General features: G+C 37.2%; 1 protein-coding gene across 1 annotated transcript in view; it reads right to left on the bottom strand.

Annotated features, from left to right (window-relative positions):
* The window catches only part of WDFY3 (WD repeat and FYVE domain containing 3), a 191,163-nt gene that overhangs the window by 126,080 nt on the left and 49,168 nt on the right, over positions 1–15,915 (bottom strand). The window contains exon 3 of the mRNA XM_069485368.1: positions 7,203–7,326. Coding sequence (XP_069341469.1) covers positions 7,203–7,326 — 124 coding nt within the window. The remainder of the gene's footprint in view (positions 1–7,202; positions 7,327–15,915) is intronic.

Here is a 15,915-nt window from a genome sequence, read left to right as displayed (position 1 = left end):
CTATTCAGTAAGTTGTCAGATACAAACAATAGACACTAATGGATATATTGAGAACCAAAACACCAAAAATGTATTCTTGGTCTGAAGCAGTTCTAATTATCTGATCAATGGGGGGCATTTATACTTCAAATGTGTGGTTTCTTATGTTTTGACTGACAATGAACATTAAGGAATTCCTCAAGATGAGAAAAGACAAAAGATAAAAAGCTAATGTTCTATTTGTCATTAAACATTACTGTAACATGTTCAGTGCATTGCTGTGCTGACTGGACAAGATAAAGCAAGTGAAAATAGACTAGAAAAAAACAGCGTGGTACAGTCAGTAATGTATCCTTTTAACATCTTTACCAGTGTAACAATAACAATTACTCTTTTTGAGAGGGTAGAAAAGATCTAAAGTTGTATCAGTAATGATGTAAAGTGATGTTATCTGGTTTTGAATGACATGCTCCTACAGATACAGAGGTCTGGACAGGACTGTGGTTGAATGACACGTGGGAGATCCCAAACTCCACTGACAAAACAAACTATCTTTATATATCAAATGTATTCAGAACTATTTTACTTTCACCTACCAATTTCAACATGTTGTCGTTGAGGACATCTCAAATGGATCTCCCATTTTTTGTTTTAAATGAGGTAAGCAGTTCCTTTTAAACTACATAGCCTTTAGTGCTATTTTTAAAATGTTATGTATCCTAGAAAGTAATTTTAAATAAAACCTCCATAAATCACATAGTTTCTTAAAACTTTGGGGGGAAAAAGCCCACTACTTGTCACAAACATGTTGTTATTAGGATCTATTAATTTCAATAATATTTAACAAACACAAATTTAAATAATCTAAGATTATGAGTTAATAAAAAGAACATATTAATATTAACCCATCTTTAGAGTTGCCAGTTATTTTATTCAAGCTTTAGCTTTCACACTTCATTTCAATTCATATATAATTAGAATGAAAAATACAGAAATGGAGTTAGTAGAGCTCATAATTAGATTAAATAAAGAACGTACGCTACAATGAGAGAATACGAGTGAATTCAATTAGACAGCATTGTGAACAATTAGAATGTAAAACTTGTTAATAAGTGCAATACAATAATTTTTCCTTTGCAAAGTCCATTTAAAGCATATGTCATTTTCAAACTGATGCTTCAGCGTGATGGTGAGACATGTCAATAGTATTATTACACTTATCTTATTAATGAAGACACAAAGCCCTAAACACCCCTGACCCCTCCAAAAAAAAAAAATTCCACAAGTTAGTCAGAAAAACAGCATTAGAACTCACAGCTTCCATGCTTGTTTTCATTTGACAATACAGAACCACACCTTGGGAAATGAGATTACCTGAGGGTGTTGTGGCTTTGAAATCCTTGGGGGACAGCAGGGCACACTGTTTTTCTGTTTAAAGAAAAAAGGCTGGGTTGTCTAACTGGGGACTCAGGACATTCCACCAACCCCGCCACAGGAGTATTGTGGCCACACTGTCCAGCCTCTCCATCGCTGGGGGGCTGCGCCACTGGGTTTAACAGTGGTGACCCACGTGCAGCGAAGTCACTGATCAACTGAAGATACTATTTTTTTATCCAAGTGGGAATTTTCTGCTTCACTGTTATCAATCAACCATGTCCCCTCAGAATTCAGCAGAATTAGCATGGCTGACCTTAACAAATAACTAGACGAAATGGGGGAAAAAATCTTAAGATAGACCCCGGACATCATAGGGCCAAAAAATTATGTTTCTTTTTAAAATTAGTTGAGAGTCACTGCATACTTTAAACAAAAGCCACATGGGAGGCATCAAAAGAGAATTAAGGCAGGGAGAGAGGGAGAGAGGGAGAGAGGGAGAGAGAGAGAGAGACTGTGAAGTTGTCCTAATGTATAACAAATAGGTCCACAGATCCATTTTGCATCTTGGTATTCCCTTGATTCCCTCAATCAATTCCCTTTATTTCCATTTTCACTAACGTCTGAGAGATTCAAACAAGAGAACACAAGAGAAGCACGGTTCCTACTCTGGTATCTGCAGTCCATGTTAGAAGTAATCCGATAAGAAGACTTTATGTCTGAGTGGTGATTAGGTAACACCCAAAGTAAGTCTTCCACACCAAATTCAGAGGGATCCTGGAAAAATAATCTTGTTTTGGTACAACAAATATAGCCAACATTCAAAGGAATTAATAGAGAGATCATTTCACTTGTTTTTTTGGAGAAAAATTATGTGAATATAAATTATGACAAAATGCCTTTCAATGATAACTCCTATAAAATAAAAGGTTATATTAGGTAAATAAAGTAGTCAAACACACAGGAGAAGAAAACAGAATTTTGGTTGGTGTCCAGGGGCTGAGGAGAGGTGGAAATAAGGAGTTCCTGCTCAATGGGTATAAAGTTTTGGTCATGCAAGATAAAAAAGTTCTAGAGATCTGCTATACAGCATGGTACATATATAGTTAACAACAATGTACACTTAAAAAATTGTTACGAAGGTAGATCTCATGGTATGTGAGGTTTTTTAACCACAATAAAAATAAATAAATAAGAAAATACGGATGAAATATGTAAGAGTTGGATGATTTAGGATGTACTTAGATCATGAAAATCTAGAATTTTAACTAAAAAAATCAAAAAGCTCAAAAAATCTCCATGGAAGTATTTCAGTAACACTGACCAAAAGAATCTTCCAATGTTCAAGACTAGAAATGAAAGAAGAAAACAAGGATTCCCATAGCCAGAGTTTCTTAATGCAGACTGAGAAGATACTCTAGAATTATGTTCATCTCTCTTAAAAATCAGGAAGGCTGGCTCTGCTAACAGTACTCAAATTCTCAAAGTATTTAAAACGAAACAAAACAAAACGCCAAAATATCCTATGTCAAAAAACAACAAAAATTTATTGAACACCTAATACGTGAGAGGCATTTTTCTAGGAGTTACTGATGAGGGTGAAGGTAACAGATAAAATTAAATAAGTAAATAAATAAGCTACTTTCAGATGATGACGTGCCAGGAAGGAAATTATACACAAGGTGACTGAACAGATACTAACTGGCATGGGGACAGAGGACAGAAGACCTATTTGAGACAGGGTGCTAGGAAAGATTTCTCATCAGGAAATAATACACAAACTCAACTGAATTGCACAGGATTCTAAAGTTAATAAATTTCAGAAGTTTAAAACTAAAAATTATGTGAAATTATATGACATGGAAAAATGTCTCCTAAGAACTCCTGGGTAAGAACATGTCACTGCTAGGGCAAAGAGGATGAAGGGCACACAACACGCTATGTACTATTTTTGCAACTTCCTATGAGTCTATAATTATTTCAAAATTACCAGTTAAAAACATACTTGTGTAACTCTTACCATTAACTAACAATGAGACATGTTCTACTCCATGTAAGACATTTTTCACTACATATAAAAATTTGCTCTATGGATGTAAAATCATAAAGGGATTTAGGAGAACAAACCACCAGTGTAGCAAAATGTCTTTCTACCAACGTGTAGATTAGGTATTTAAAAACACGGCAACAGAATTATAAGCAAACTTTTGGGAATTTTTTTCTAATCACTCACTCAAGAAAGAAAATGCAATGAGACATCCATGTGTGACAGAAATTTCTCTTCAAATCACCTGTTTAAAAAAGCCAAAGACACAAATCTTATTCTGTATACCAACTTTTCACTCCCACAGGAGTAAATGAAGTAAAGATAAAAAAGGATGTGATCCTAATTTTAGGTGGAGAAGGGAGAAGACAGAGACAGATACCTTACAATATCTTATCACCTTTCATGGGACTTATTTTCAAGGACTGCAAAAATAATTTAAACCAACTCGCTTTAAAATCCATACATCAATCCATATCACGTACTGCTTCTGAATAAGGGATTTAGCCCTCAGTCTAGATTTTAATGGCTGCTGCTAAAAAGACTATATAATCGCCTCCAGTTAGGATGGAAAGTTGAGCACATGGATTTACCTCTGCTCTCTTCTGAAATATCCCTGCTCTAGACTGAACTGTGTCCCTCCAAAATGCATACTTTGAAGCCCTACCCCTAACATGAAGGTACTTGGAGGTAATTAGGTTTAGATGACACCATGAGCACAGGGCCCTCATGCTGGGCCCTCACAAGAAGAGACAGCAGAAAGCTTGTTCTCCTTCTCTTCCCCACCTGAGTGTACAGCAAGAAGGCAGCAGTCTGCAGGCCAGGCAGAGAGCCCTCACCAGACCAACCGTGCTCGCAACCTCATCTCCAGCCTCCAAGGTCATAGAAAATAAACTTCTGTTGTGTAAGCCTTCTAGTCTATGGTATTTCGTTACAGCAGCCCAAGCAGACTAATGTAGTCACTAAAATAATTGTTAAAAGACTTTTTTTTTTTAAAGATATAAACTCTTAAGACCAAAAAGAAGTTAAAAAATTTTTTTTATTAAAAAATAAGAGCAACAAAATTTGGGATACCAAAATAGCAGAAAGATTTGTGGTAAGTGACTTAGCAAACCCTCCTAGAATCTTAAAGTAAGTGCAGGGAAAGTGGAAAAGCAACCAAACTACAGACTACAGAAGCTCCGAGAGGCTCAGGAATTGGTGCTACCAGGTACCTTTGGACACAGAGGTAAATACGGGACTACACAGAGGAGAGCTGGTAGGAAACATGTTCCAGAGCACCTAGACTACCAGATAAGCACTGGACTGGGAGGCTTGTTCACTGAGAAGAGTACGAGGGGGAGTCTGGATTGGGGGCACCAGGCACAGCGTGGGCCCACAGAAATAAAACAGAAGCTTATATACCCAATGTTGAGGGCCCTCAAACCTTTTTTCCACTTGGCTTCTAAAATGTCGATAGTCATATATACATTTTCTAAGCAGAGACTGGACAATTCTCTGAGAAGTATCCCTAGTTCAGGGGAAAAATCCCACAAAACAACCCACCAAGATCACCTTACACTAAAGCCCACAGATGCAAACTCCACACGTAATTAAAAAGCTGCCCATCAGCTTTTTAAGGCTCCATTCTTACATAAGAGCAGATGGTCAAAGATGAGACATGTGACGACATTCTCTAAGATAAAAGATAAAAACAAAAACAAATTGATAAAAAGGCAACATTTTCATTAAGCCTGAAAGAAACAGGTACTCAGGGGGATGAAAAGAGAAGAAAATGCATCCATGTAAGAATAGAAACCAATAAAAAAAAGAATTCTTAGAAATGAAAAATATAAAGCCACAAAATGAAGAAAAACACTCCACGGAAGGGAGGGATGATAAAACTGAGGGTTCTCTAACAAGCAGTCAAAACACAAAGACAGAAAATGAGAGGAGCAGTCTAATGGAGATATCTGACTGGAAAGAGATTATTATTTCCAGGGGAGGGGAGGATATTATTAAACAATTCATGAAACCTTCCCTAATTTAAAGGGTATGAATTCCCAGACTGAAAGGGTCCAGTGAGTACGTAGCATAATGTATAAAAATAGGTCTACCAGAAGGCACATTATCCTGGAATTTTAGAATAGTAGGGAAAAAGAGAGGATCCTAAAAGCTTCTAGAGAAAAAACTAGGTCACAGAGAAAGAATCAAGAATCTAGGTAAGCTTCTGATTTCGCAATAGGTGTGTAGAAATCTAGACTATGACAGCGAAATTATTTTTTAAATTCTGAGATAAAATGGCTTGCAACATAGAATCTGATACCCACTTAAAGGAGGATCGATGTCATACAAGTAGCAAGATTACCCAAAATGACCTCGAGTGCTCACGCTGGGCTGCAGGGAGAAAAACCCCGCTAGACGCTGACCATCTCCCCGTAGGAGGGGCAACCCAAGCTCAACTCCCCATGAGACTGGTAGCATCCGATCTTTGGTAGGAGGGTCTCCTGGCACTAGACAGCTAGCATTCTCCAGCAACTCAACAGTACTCACTCCAAATCCAGTACTCACATGACCTGGATCCCAAGAAGTTTGTGTTTCTTCACTGATAAGACCGCTCTCAAGCACATCCTTTAGTAATGGGGAATGAAGGGAGATGGAGAGGAGGGAGGGTGGTACCTTTGCATCTAAATGCAAACCCCAGCAGTGCACTCAGTAGAGCTCCCCAGAGCACTTCTCTGTAGGAGCATGAAGGTGGTGGGCTTCTGCCTTCTTTTCTCATATGGACCCCTGATTTTCTAAGTTTCCTTTTCTATAATAAAGCCAAGTAACAGAATTTGTTCCCAGCACTGGTAACCGACAGGTTGTCAGCTTAAAGGTATCACCTTACTTGGTGAAGAAGAAAAAAACTCGTTGTACACAGTAATCATCAAAAAATTTTTTCACTCATGGGGTATTTAAAATAACAAACAAAAAAAGCCCCAGTAATTCCCCCCTGTATCCTTTCTCAGGAAGCTGCTGGCAAAGATGCTTTACCAAAAAGAGGAAGTTTAATTTGAGAAAAAAGATGCCGTGGGATTCGAGAAATGGAATCCATTTGAAAAAAAAATGAAAGGAATCCCAGGATAACATGAGTGGAGACATAAAAGGGACAGCCGTCAGCTGGTCTGGAGAGCAACTGCTACAGATGACACAGAGGCCCCCGAGCAGCTCAGGGTCTGATGGGAAGATAAAGACATAATCACCACTCAGGAGGTTCTGAAACAAAACACTATTTCAGAAGGGAAAAATTTTTTTTGATGAACGAAGTCAAAAAACTTCTATCAAGGAAATGTGACTTAATCCAAGCTGAGATTCAGACATGCTGAGATGAACAAGAGTCCCCCCCACTCAGTGAAGCATTGCAAGTGAAGGATCCAAGTAAGAGTGTAGACACATCTGCGGACTTCAAACAGCCCAGTTTGGTTGAAACACAGAAAAGGAAACAACAGAAATAAGGTATGCTAAAAAAAAAAAAAAAAAAAAAAAAAAAAAAAAATGCATATAACCAGATCGCAGATTTGTTTTAAATGTCAAGCTAAGAAATTTAGATTTTGTTTAGAAGGAAACAGGGTGTGTTTTAAAGGGCTGGGGTGGAGGTGGTGGTGGTCCAAGAAGAGTAGCCTTGAGTGGAACTATCCCAGAGTAGAAGACTCTCGGGAACTGCTGGCGCCTGACATCCACGTGCTGCGAACAGCATCTGTTTTCCATTTAATACTAATAGTACTGTTATAGAATTGTCTGTCCATTCAAATAAGTCCGGATTTGCTGGCTTCTGTAAAAATACCTGTGGATTTGTTTGATGCTCTTCTTCGAATTTCCGTCACCATGAGTCGTGAGACTTGTGTTGTGAACTGCAGAAGGTCAGAGAATTTTTCTGTCATTGTATTTGGCGGAGCATTTCCAAAAACCTGTAGATAAGAAAAAAAAACATTTTTAATGAAGTATTGTCACTTTTTTAAAAAATTCCATAACTTTCAAAGTGTGGTATGACTTGAAAAATCAAGTCAAGAAAGTGTACTTACATAGTTACTCTGGATCTGAATATGTGTCAAATACTACTCTTTCAATAAATCATCACATGCTTAGTCCCATTTCCCCGTATTAATTAAATGATTTGTTGGATAATCAAAAATGAAATCTAAAAGCCAGAGATGTTATTTATAAAATTTGAATCAATCTCACTAAAAACTTTAGAAAATACAGTATTTCTCTCAGAAAACCTAAACTGAGAATTTACAGAAAAGTTGATGGCTTACAGACACTGTATGGTGAAAAGCAGAGACTGATTTATTGCTAAACTGATTATCTCAGAATTTCTAAATTCTAAACACAAGAATTTTCAAAACACTAGTGTTATGAAAAAGACTATAATAAAAGAAAATAAATGGAAAGGTCATGAAATAAACTTGTTTTTACAAAAATTGAAGACAAAGGAAATTTAGAATAAATAATTCTTAAAGATAAACCAGTATGGGTTCAGCAAGAAGAGTAAGAAACCTGGATGGACCATAACAAGAAAAAAAAAAATAGTATTTTAATGGCTATGTAACTAGATGTATTCTATAATACTGTTTGTAAAAATGTTTTTATAGCTGAAAGGAAATTCTCTATCTTCTAAACAGCTATTATCCTCTCCATTACAATACTTATCACACAGTATTTTGTATTCTTATTACCTGTTCAAATGTCACTACAATAGCAGGGAACGTAATCTACTTGTATTTGCTTTCTCTGCTTTTTATGGTGATGCTCCCTACACATGGTTGGTTATTTAGATGCCTCCTGTCCCCACACCAAATTCTAGAGAACATTTAGGGAGCACTGAAGAAGAACATCAGAACATAATCTAACAGTAAGAAAGAAAACAAAACAAATAAGTAAATGAAAACCAAAGGCTAGGGAGATGGACTGGAAAAAAGACTAAAAATCTAAGATCAAAAGGACCTCTTTATTTTCAATGTTTTGGTCACAAATTTTGGCTCCGTCACCCAGTCAGTCACACCATTCATAACATCCTTAGGGTAAGAAAAAATATATTTAAGGAAGTACTTCTATTCCTCATACTACAGTATCCCCCCTTATCTGTGGGGATGTGTTCCAAGAGCCCCAGTGAATGCTTGAGACCATGGATAGCACCATACCCTATATGTACTATGTTTGGTCCTATATATACCTACCTACGATAAAGTGAAATTTATAAATTAGGCACAGGAAGAGATTAACTAGTAACAAAATACAACAATTGTAACAATATACTGCTCACAATTTCACGGACAGAAGATTTGTTCTTATCATAGATCTTAGCAACCTCAGCATATGGTTTTGGGTCTTCCCTAGTAAGTTGAGAACTTTCACCCTTTCACTTACAGAAAGCACTTCTCTTTGGCATATCCGAATTGCCAGCATCACTACTGTTGCGCTTTGGGGCCATCATTAAGTAAAACACGGGTTCCTTGAACACGAGCACCGGGATACCACAGTGACACCACAACAGTTGGTCTGACAGCCAAGACCACTGCCAAGTGACTAGCGTGAGGTCGGCCTATACAGCATGTATACGCCGGACAAAGGGACCATCCACCCCCCAGAGGGACAGAGCTGGGCAGGGTATGATTTCAAACGTATAAATTGTTTATTTCTGGAATTTTCCATGTAATATTTTTGGACCATGGTTGACCGTGTGTATCTGAAACCACGGAAAGCAAAAAACCGAAGATAAGGAGGGATTATTAATATTGAAAAAAAATTCCTTTCAAAGATCGTAATAAAAGTATATAACAAATAACATAATATCCTTCTAATAGAAAATGTTTCTTACATTCTTATAACAGATCCTATGTTTCTTACAACCTCCCTCAAATTAAGTTGAAAACTCTAAAATAATAAATTCCACAAGGGTATATATTTTTATATCTAGTCCATTCATCAACTTGTGATTTTTAATAATCTCAAAGAACCAGGAGTGCGTCAATAAATGTTTTTTCTGCTGAGATTTTTGACAAAGGTTGCGTGCTTACAGTCAACCTTATGCTACCTGTTAAATAAGACTCATTCTTTAAAAAACGGGAGATAAAAATTGAGAAGCCTAATTAAAGATACATGCTTGAATAGCCATTCTATCTGTACTCAGAGATGAGTAACTTTTTAATGAAGGTATTTATAAATATTCCTATTACTCAGGATATATTGATGTATATTTTTTGCTCCTAAAAATTAAGAGGTATTGTTTTCCTAAGTTATTAATTTTTTCCTAAGTTATTAAGGTAACTTCATAAAATTAATAGCGCATTTCTTGGACAGTTGTAAGGATATGATTATTCGAACAGAGTTCCTGCTGGATAAATAATGCACTGTTGAAAATGCCACTAACTTTTCACACAATCTTCATATTTACAGCTTTATTTCTGTAAAGAAATTTTTTTCAAAAGATAAATAAAACTGGCTTGGATTGACCAACCCAAAATCAGTACTATAGAAAACGGAGTGTGTGACATTTGCTAATCTGAGATGAACAAACATTGCTTCTTTGACACAAACAATATTTATTAATGGTCTAGGGAGCTAACCCTATTGATTCATTCATTCATTTATTTATTTATTCACTCAAAAATATTTACTGATCTCCTATTATGTATGCCAGGCAATGTTCTAAGGGTGATGAATACAAATAAATAAAGCAAATATGATGAGTATGCTCATGGAGTTTACATTTTAGCACAGAAGACAAATAGTAAACAAGTTCAGTTAAAAGTTAAGATTATGGTGAAGACAGTGACATGTTATGAAGAAAGTAAAACAAGGTAACTGAAAGAGAATGCCTGGGGTGGGAAGAAAGTTGTCAGAAAAGATCTTTCTGAGGAAACGACACTGTTGCCAAAGGATGATACTGAATGATTAGGAAAAGTTACGATGCAAAGAGACAAAGAAAGAAGGTTCCAGGCAGTAAGAACAGAGCTGTGCAAAGACCTCGGAGAAAGAATGAGAGTAGGGTGGTTGAGGAATCAAAAAGAGGCAGGTAAAGCTGGAGCATTTTGCATAAGAGGGACTTTTTATATTAATAACAAGATAAGGTTGGAGGGGTACAGGGACTAAAGCATGAATCCGACAGCTTAGATAATACTGAATGCATAAGGTAGCAAAGAAAAGAGTGTATTTTTTTGTGATTGACATAAACAATTATATCTAAAAATATTAGGTATGTTTTCATCACCTTCAACAAATACTGGCATTTCTTGAAAATATACAATGCTTCCACCATTTCCATAAATGTTTGCCAGAGGGGATGGAGCATGGAGCCGAGAGTCAGGAGGCTTTGATTTTACTTCTCACTCTCAGCGACTACGGACAATTGGACAAAATTTCCTGTTTCTTAGTTTCCTTATCTGTTGAGGGAGAGAGTTGGGCAAGAGAACTGGTGACACAGTCAACTCAAATGGGATGATTCTATAATAGACATGTGACATTCATAACAGATTTAAAAAAAAAAAAAAACAGTACTAAGGAACAAAAATGCCTTCTAGCTAATTCACTAAAAATAACAATTGCCATATAATGAGCATTAAAAATGTACCTAGCACTATTAAATTCTTCATGTGTCATTTAAATCTCATAAAATCCTATAGAATAGGTGCCGTTAGTATCCTAATCTTACAGATAAGTAAATTAAGGGTTAGAGAAGTTAACTTAAAACAGGAGGTGGTGGAGACAGAATTTTAAACTAGATCTGTCTGATTCTAAAGCAGGGCTATTAATTACTCAGTACTATATTTTCTCAAACTTTCCATGAACCTCTCACCATAACTTTGCTATTATTCACCTTTAGAAGGAAATAGCATGGTCTGACTTGCTTTCAAAAGGGTCATTTTTAATATCCACCTAAATAAATTTTAGAAAATTTCCTGGCACCCCTCAACTAAATGTTTTTGGCACTCAGGTAGAACAAATTAAATGCTGTTATCTAATGGCATGCATAAATTAGAGGCTTAAATATGTTGCTGTAGGATGCTATTCAACAAGAATTTATTAAATATGACTAATAAAAGAGACGCTGGAATGTTTACAAAGTTTTACAAGCGGAGTCTGTTTCCTAGATACACGCATTATAACATCTAAACTTAAGTGAAAGCATACTGACCGTCATTAGCCTTTTAGTAATTTGCTATAAATAACAATGTGAAAAAATGAACAATGATGATGTAATTATATTACTTCATATTGTAAAACAGTTAATATCTCTTATCAATTAATATAAATGATTATGGAAACATTTAGCTTACACTGTTTTTGTTTCTAAGAACCCTAAACTGAGCAGAGAAGAAACAGAGCGCCTGCCTCAGCCCTGTCCTCTCCTACTGGGCTGTACCTGCCTCATGAGAACACGTATTCTCATCTGCTCTGGTGTGGCTTGTCATTGTCCAGATTTGCCAGTGACTGGGCAAGTAAACCTGACTACTTTAGGGGTGAATTCAGCAAGTTTTTTGCTGCACAGACCCAAGCCACCTTCTCTAGTATCACTGTAAAGCTGCAACAAATAGTTCATTTGTCACACTTTTTTTTTTTTTTTTAAATCACTTCTGATATCTCTCTTCCTGGGTTCTAAACTTGGGTGACCTCTCTCTAAAGCCAACAACTTAAAAAGGTCATTTGTAAGCAATCAAAAAAGGAAACTATATTCAATTTAAATATTTCTCAAATATAAATTGGAAATAAGTTCAAAAACAAGCGGAGTTTCTTAAAGAAGATCTAGTTGGTAAAGATCACATTCTGAAGTACATGTGAAGTATGATAACACATACCAAGGAATTAACAATGGCAGTTAAGGTAATTTCAGACAACTAAAATGCTATTCATTCTGAGTAAGTTTAGACCAAGTATTTTCTCTGTAAGCTTTTGTTCTTGCGACTAAAGGTTAATTACTTTTAAGAATGCTGAATAAATATTACTCGGCTATTCTGAGACTCCACCATCATCTTTCCATTTGAGAGAATCAGTGAGAGGGAGGAGAACAGCGGCCGCCTTGGAGGACTGTAATGAAGACCACAGGAGGCATTTCAGGAACCCAGCAAGAGACCTGGCCCAGGAAAAGGACTCAACACATGTCATTTCCCAACCAGGTCTCCTAAAGGCAAAATTACACACTGAAATAACACTATTAAGCATAATTTTAAAATCTACTCTGTAGACAGACAGATGTCCATGTCTAACGGTATTACGGCTTATTCACCATCTAGCACAACTCCAGCAAAGCCTCAAAAATCGACACTGCAACTCATTTTTAGCAGTCATAGAACTGGTCGGCCGGAGGGCCATACCGAGCCATTCATTCACCAAAGGCATTTCTCCTTAGTAGAGAAGGTTTGTGCACAGATGGTCAAATATTAAATAGATATGGTTATATATTTTTAGATTTAATGGACATGGTATCTACAGACAATTTTAATTAACAATAATCCAAAGAATATAATTTGTATGTAATTTTTAAATTGGTCACAATGGTACAGAAATAACTATCTTTTCGTTAGTTAAGAGTTTACTAAAACTTTATGATATTCAAATTGCTATTTATATTAATATTAGAGTTTAAAGCATTGCATCTCCGTGTGCTCCTAGTGAATTAAAAGCTTGTGACTTGAAAGAATTTGTTAATAGTTATTAGGACTTAAAACAACACAGAACACAAGAGAACTAAAATAGCATAAGCAGATAGAAAATAATTGCTAAAGCCTATCATATCTATTTTTTTAAAAAACCAAATATTCCCTAGATCTTCTATTCTGAGACTCACCTTAACTGGCTGTGGAAGTCTAACTGATGAAATACGTGGGATCCCTATGTCTGGTATTACTTGGTAATGCACATTAATAGCTAAGAACAACAATTCTCTAATTGCTCTATGTATTATCAACACCTTATACATATTCCTGTGTCTGGAAGAAGGAAATTACCTCCAACTACTCAGTAGCCACTAGTACCTCATGACATTAAGAAAAAAACAAACAAACAAATACAAGATTAAAAAACAAAACAAGCAAAAAAACTACTTCCCAGAACTGGCTCCCATAAAAATTAATAACTGGCCTGAACAGGGCCTAAAACAATGGCTTCTCGTAGTCAGTTCTCACTCCCATTTGCAGAACAGTTACGGTAAACCTTTCCCCGCCTGTCTTCAGTGCCTACTCTACCATCTCCTCCCTCCGTCACTCCCAGCAGATAATCTGGCCTCTTATTCCATAGATAAGGAAACGCACATTCTCTAAATGCATTAATGCTTCCATCCTCTTCCTATTCTGTCCAACACACTGATGTGTGAACTCATCTCTAATGCTCTTCCTTCCAGTCCTGCCCCTCGGCCTCACCAGCCCAGCAAACCTCAGTGCAGCCTTCTCTACTCCACACGGGCCAGTAGGGGTAAGATACAGTTCAAACCTATCACCGCCAACCTTCACGGGCCAACAACACTAACCCATTCCTTCATTGCCCCTTTTCAACTCTCTCTCACGCTCATTCCCTTGCACTAATATTCCAAGTCACCTTAATTTTCTGAAGTCGCCTACTCAACCTACTTACTCTGGAATTTGAACAGGCCACCTCACCTGCTGATGACTACAGGAAGCTGAGGTCATCAATCAAGATCTTATTCAACACCTACTGTAACTACCAATCTGTGCACCCAACAAAATCTGATTTCCCTACAGGATGACCTGAATGTCCTTCTGTTCGAGTCTTACCCATCCACCTGTAAGTTGACTCCATGACCCTTCCTCCCTCAATTTCATTCTCTCCTCAAAATTTCCACATTTCCCCCTCTGCTGCCTTCTCCTCGCTTTATGAGCATGCCTGGATCACTCCCATCTTTCAAAACAAAGGAAAACACCAGGAACATACAAACAAAAAAAACCCTTATTGCCATGTTCACCTCCATCAATTTCTTTTGTTTTACTTTCTTTCAAATTTCTCAAAGCTTCACTGTCTCTTCTCATCTCTCATTTATTTCCCAACTCACTGCTCTCTGGCTCCACTATTCTAGTGACTTCCAAACCTGGTAGATCTCATGAATATTTTTCAGTCCTCATCTTACTAGCTCTCTATACTGTATGTGACAACGTTGACTGTTCTCCTTTTAGAAGCCTTTTATTAATGTTTCCTGTGTTCTCTAACACCACCCTCTCCTCACTCTTCTTGCCCTGTCATTGCCTAGCTCCTGCTCCGTGGTTTCAACTACCACATCTCTGTCAATAGGTCCCCCAAACCATGTATCCAGCCAGTGGCTGCTGAATACCTCCACCTAGGAAGCTCAGAAGGGTTCAAACTAAACACCCCAATCTGAACCTGTACCCTAAGCCTTTCTTTCTCAACTATTGGGGAAAATAATCACTCAGTTTCCCAAACTGGAAATGTGGGAGACAGCCTTGCCTTGGCCTCTTTTATTCTGTTGCTTAAACTGCCTCATTGGCTCTGCATGACTCCAGGAAGAAGCAGCAGCTCCTAATATGATCACATTTAAAACTTCCATCATCTGCCTCCTGTCAATCTTGGTGGTCTTATTTTTTGCCCCTCCTTGATGTAAAATCAACTTCTAGGACCGCTTACAGATGCTAGGGTGTATTAAAATGTTTATTGCCTTTTGCCTTGGCTCATGCTTTAACTTCTACTGTCTTCTTAATTAATGGAGCCCAGTTTATTCCTAATCTGGCTAATGCTTATCTTGTAAGGGCTCAAGCATCCGTCACATTCTTAAGGAAGACCTTCCTTCCCTGATCCCTTCAGACTCTCAGACAACTACCCTCAGTGGTGCCATGGTACCCTCCTGTGTCTCCAATACTACATTTCTTTCTCATTGTATTATCTGTTTGTGTGTTTATAGCTTCCCCAGCAGATTTATCTCATCTCAGCAACTCTAATTCACAGCACAGTGTATGGCAAAATGTGTATTTGTTTGATACAAGTTCAATGAATAAATCAGTGAACACACAGTAACAGAATAAATGAAGGAATGAGAAAACAAACAAATGTGGGGTCTGATGAGCCTTGAACTTGGTCTGAGTAATACATAAACTGACCACTTATTTCACATAAACAGTTTATCATTTTTGCTGTCTTATTACACTTTTATATTTTAATGCAATAACAAAAACAATAACAATAGATACAAGTTTCTGATGACAAATATTTGTTAAGTGCTTCAAGTATATCTTCTTAACTTAATCCTCCCAACAACCCCATAAAGTAGATATTCTTTTTCTTATTTTACAGCCCTGAAACTGCAAGTGACTGCCCCTCCTCAGTGCAGATGACTGGAGACCCAATCCCCACAGAGGAAGAACACGAATGCCAGCACAACCCGAGGATGAGAACACTCACGTATGGAAACTGGAAATTAAGTAAAAGTCTACCTGCTGGACATGAGACATCAGCCTTGCTCCCTAACTTGGCTTTAAGAAAACACTAACAGTGAGGCTTGTATGCTCCAGGCAGATTAGGGAATCGCTCCCTCCTGG

This window comes from Eulemur rufifrons, chromosome 13 (assembly GCF_041146395.1).
Source record: "Eulemur rufifrons isolate Redbay chromosome 13, OSU_ERuf_1, whole genome shotgun sequence".
Taxonomy (NCBI): domain Eukaryota; kingdom Metazoa; phylum Chordata; class Mammalia; order Primates; family Lemuridae; genus Eulemur; species Eulemur rufifrons.
Note: the sequence above shows the minus strand (reverse complement) of the source record. Positions and strands in the feature narration are given on the sequence as shown.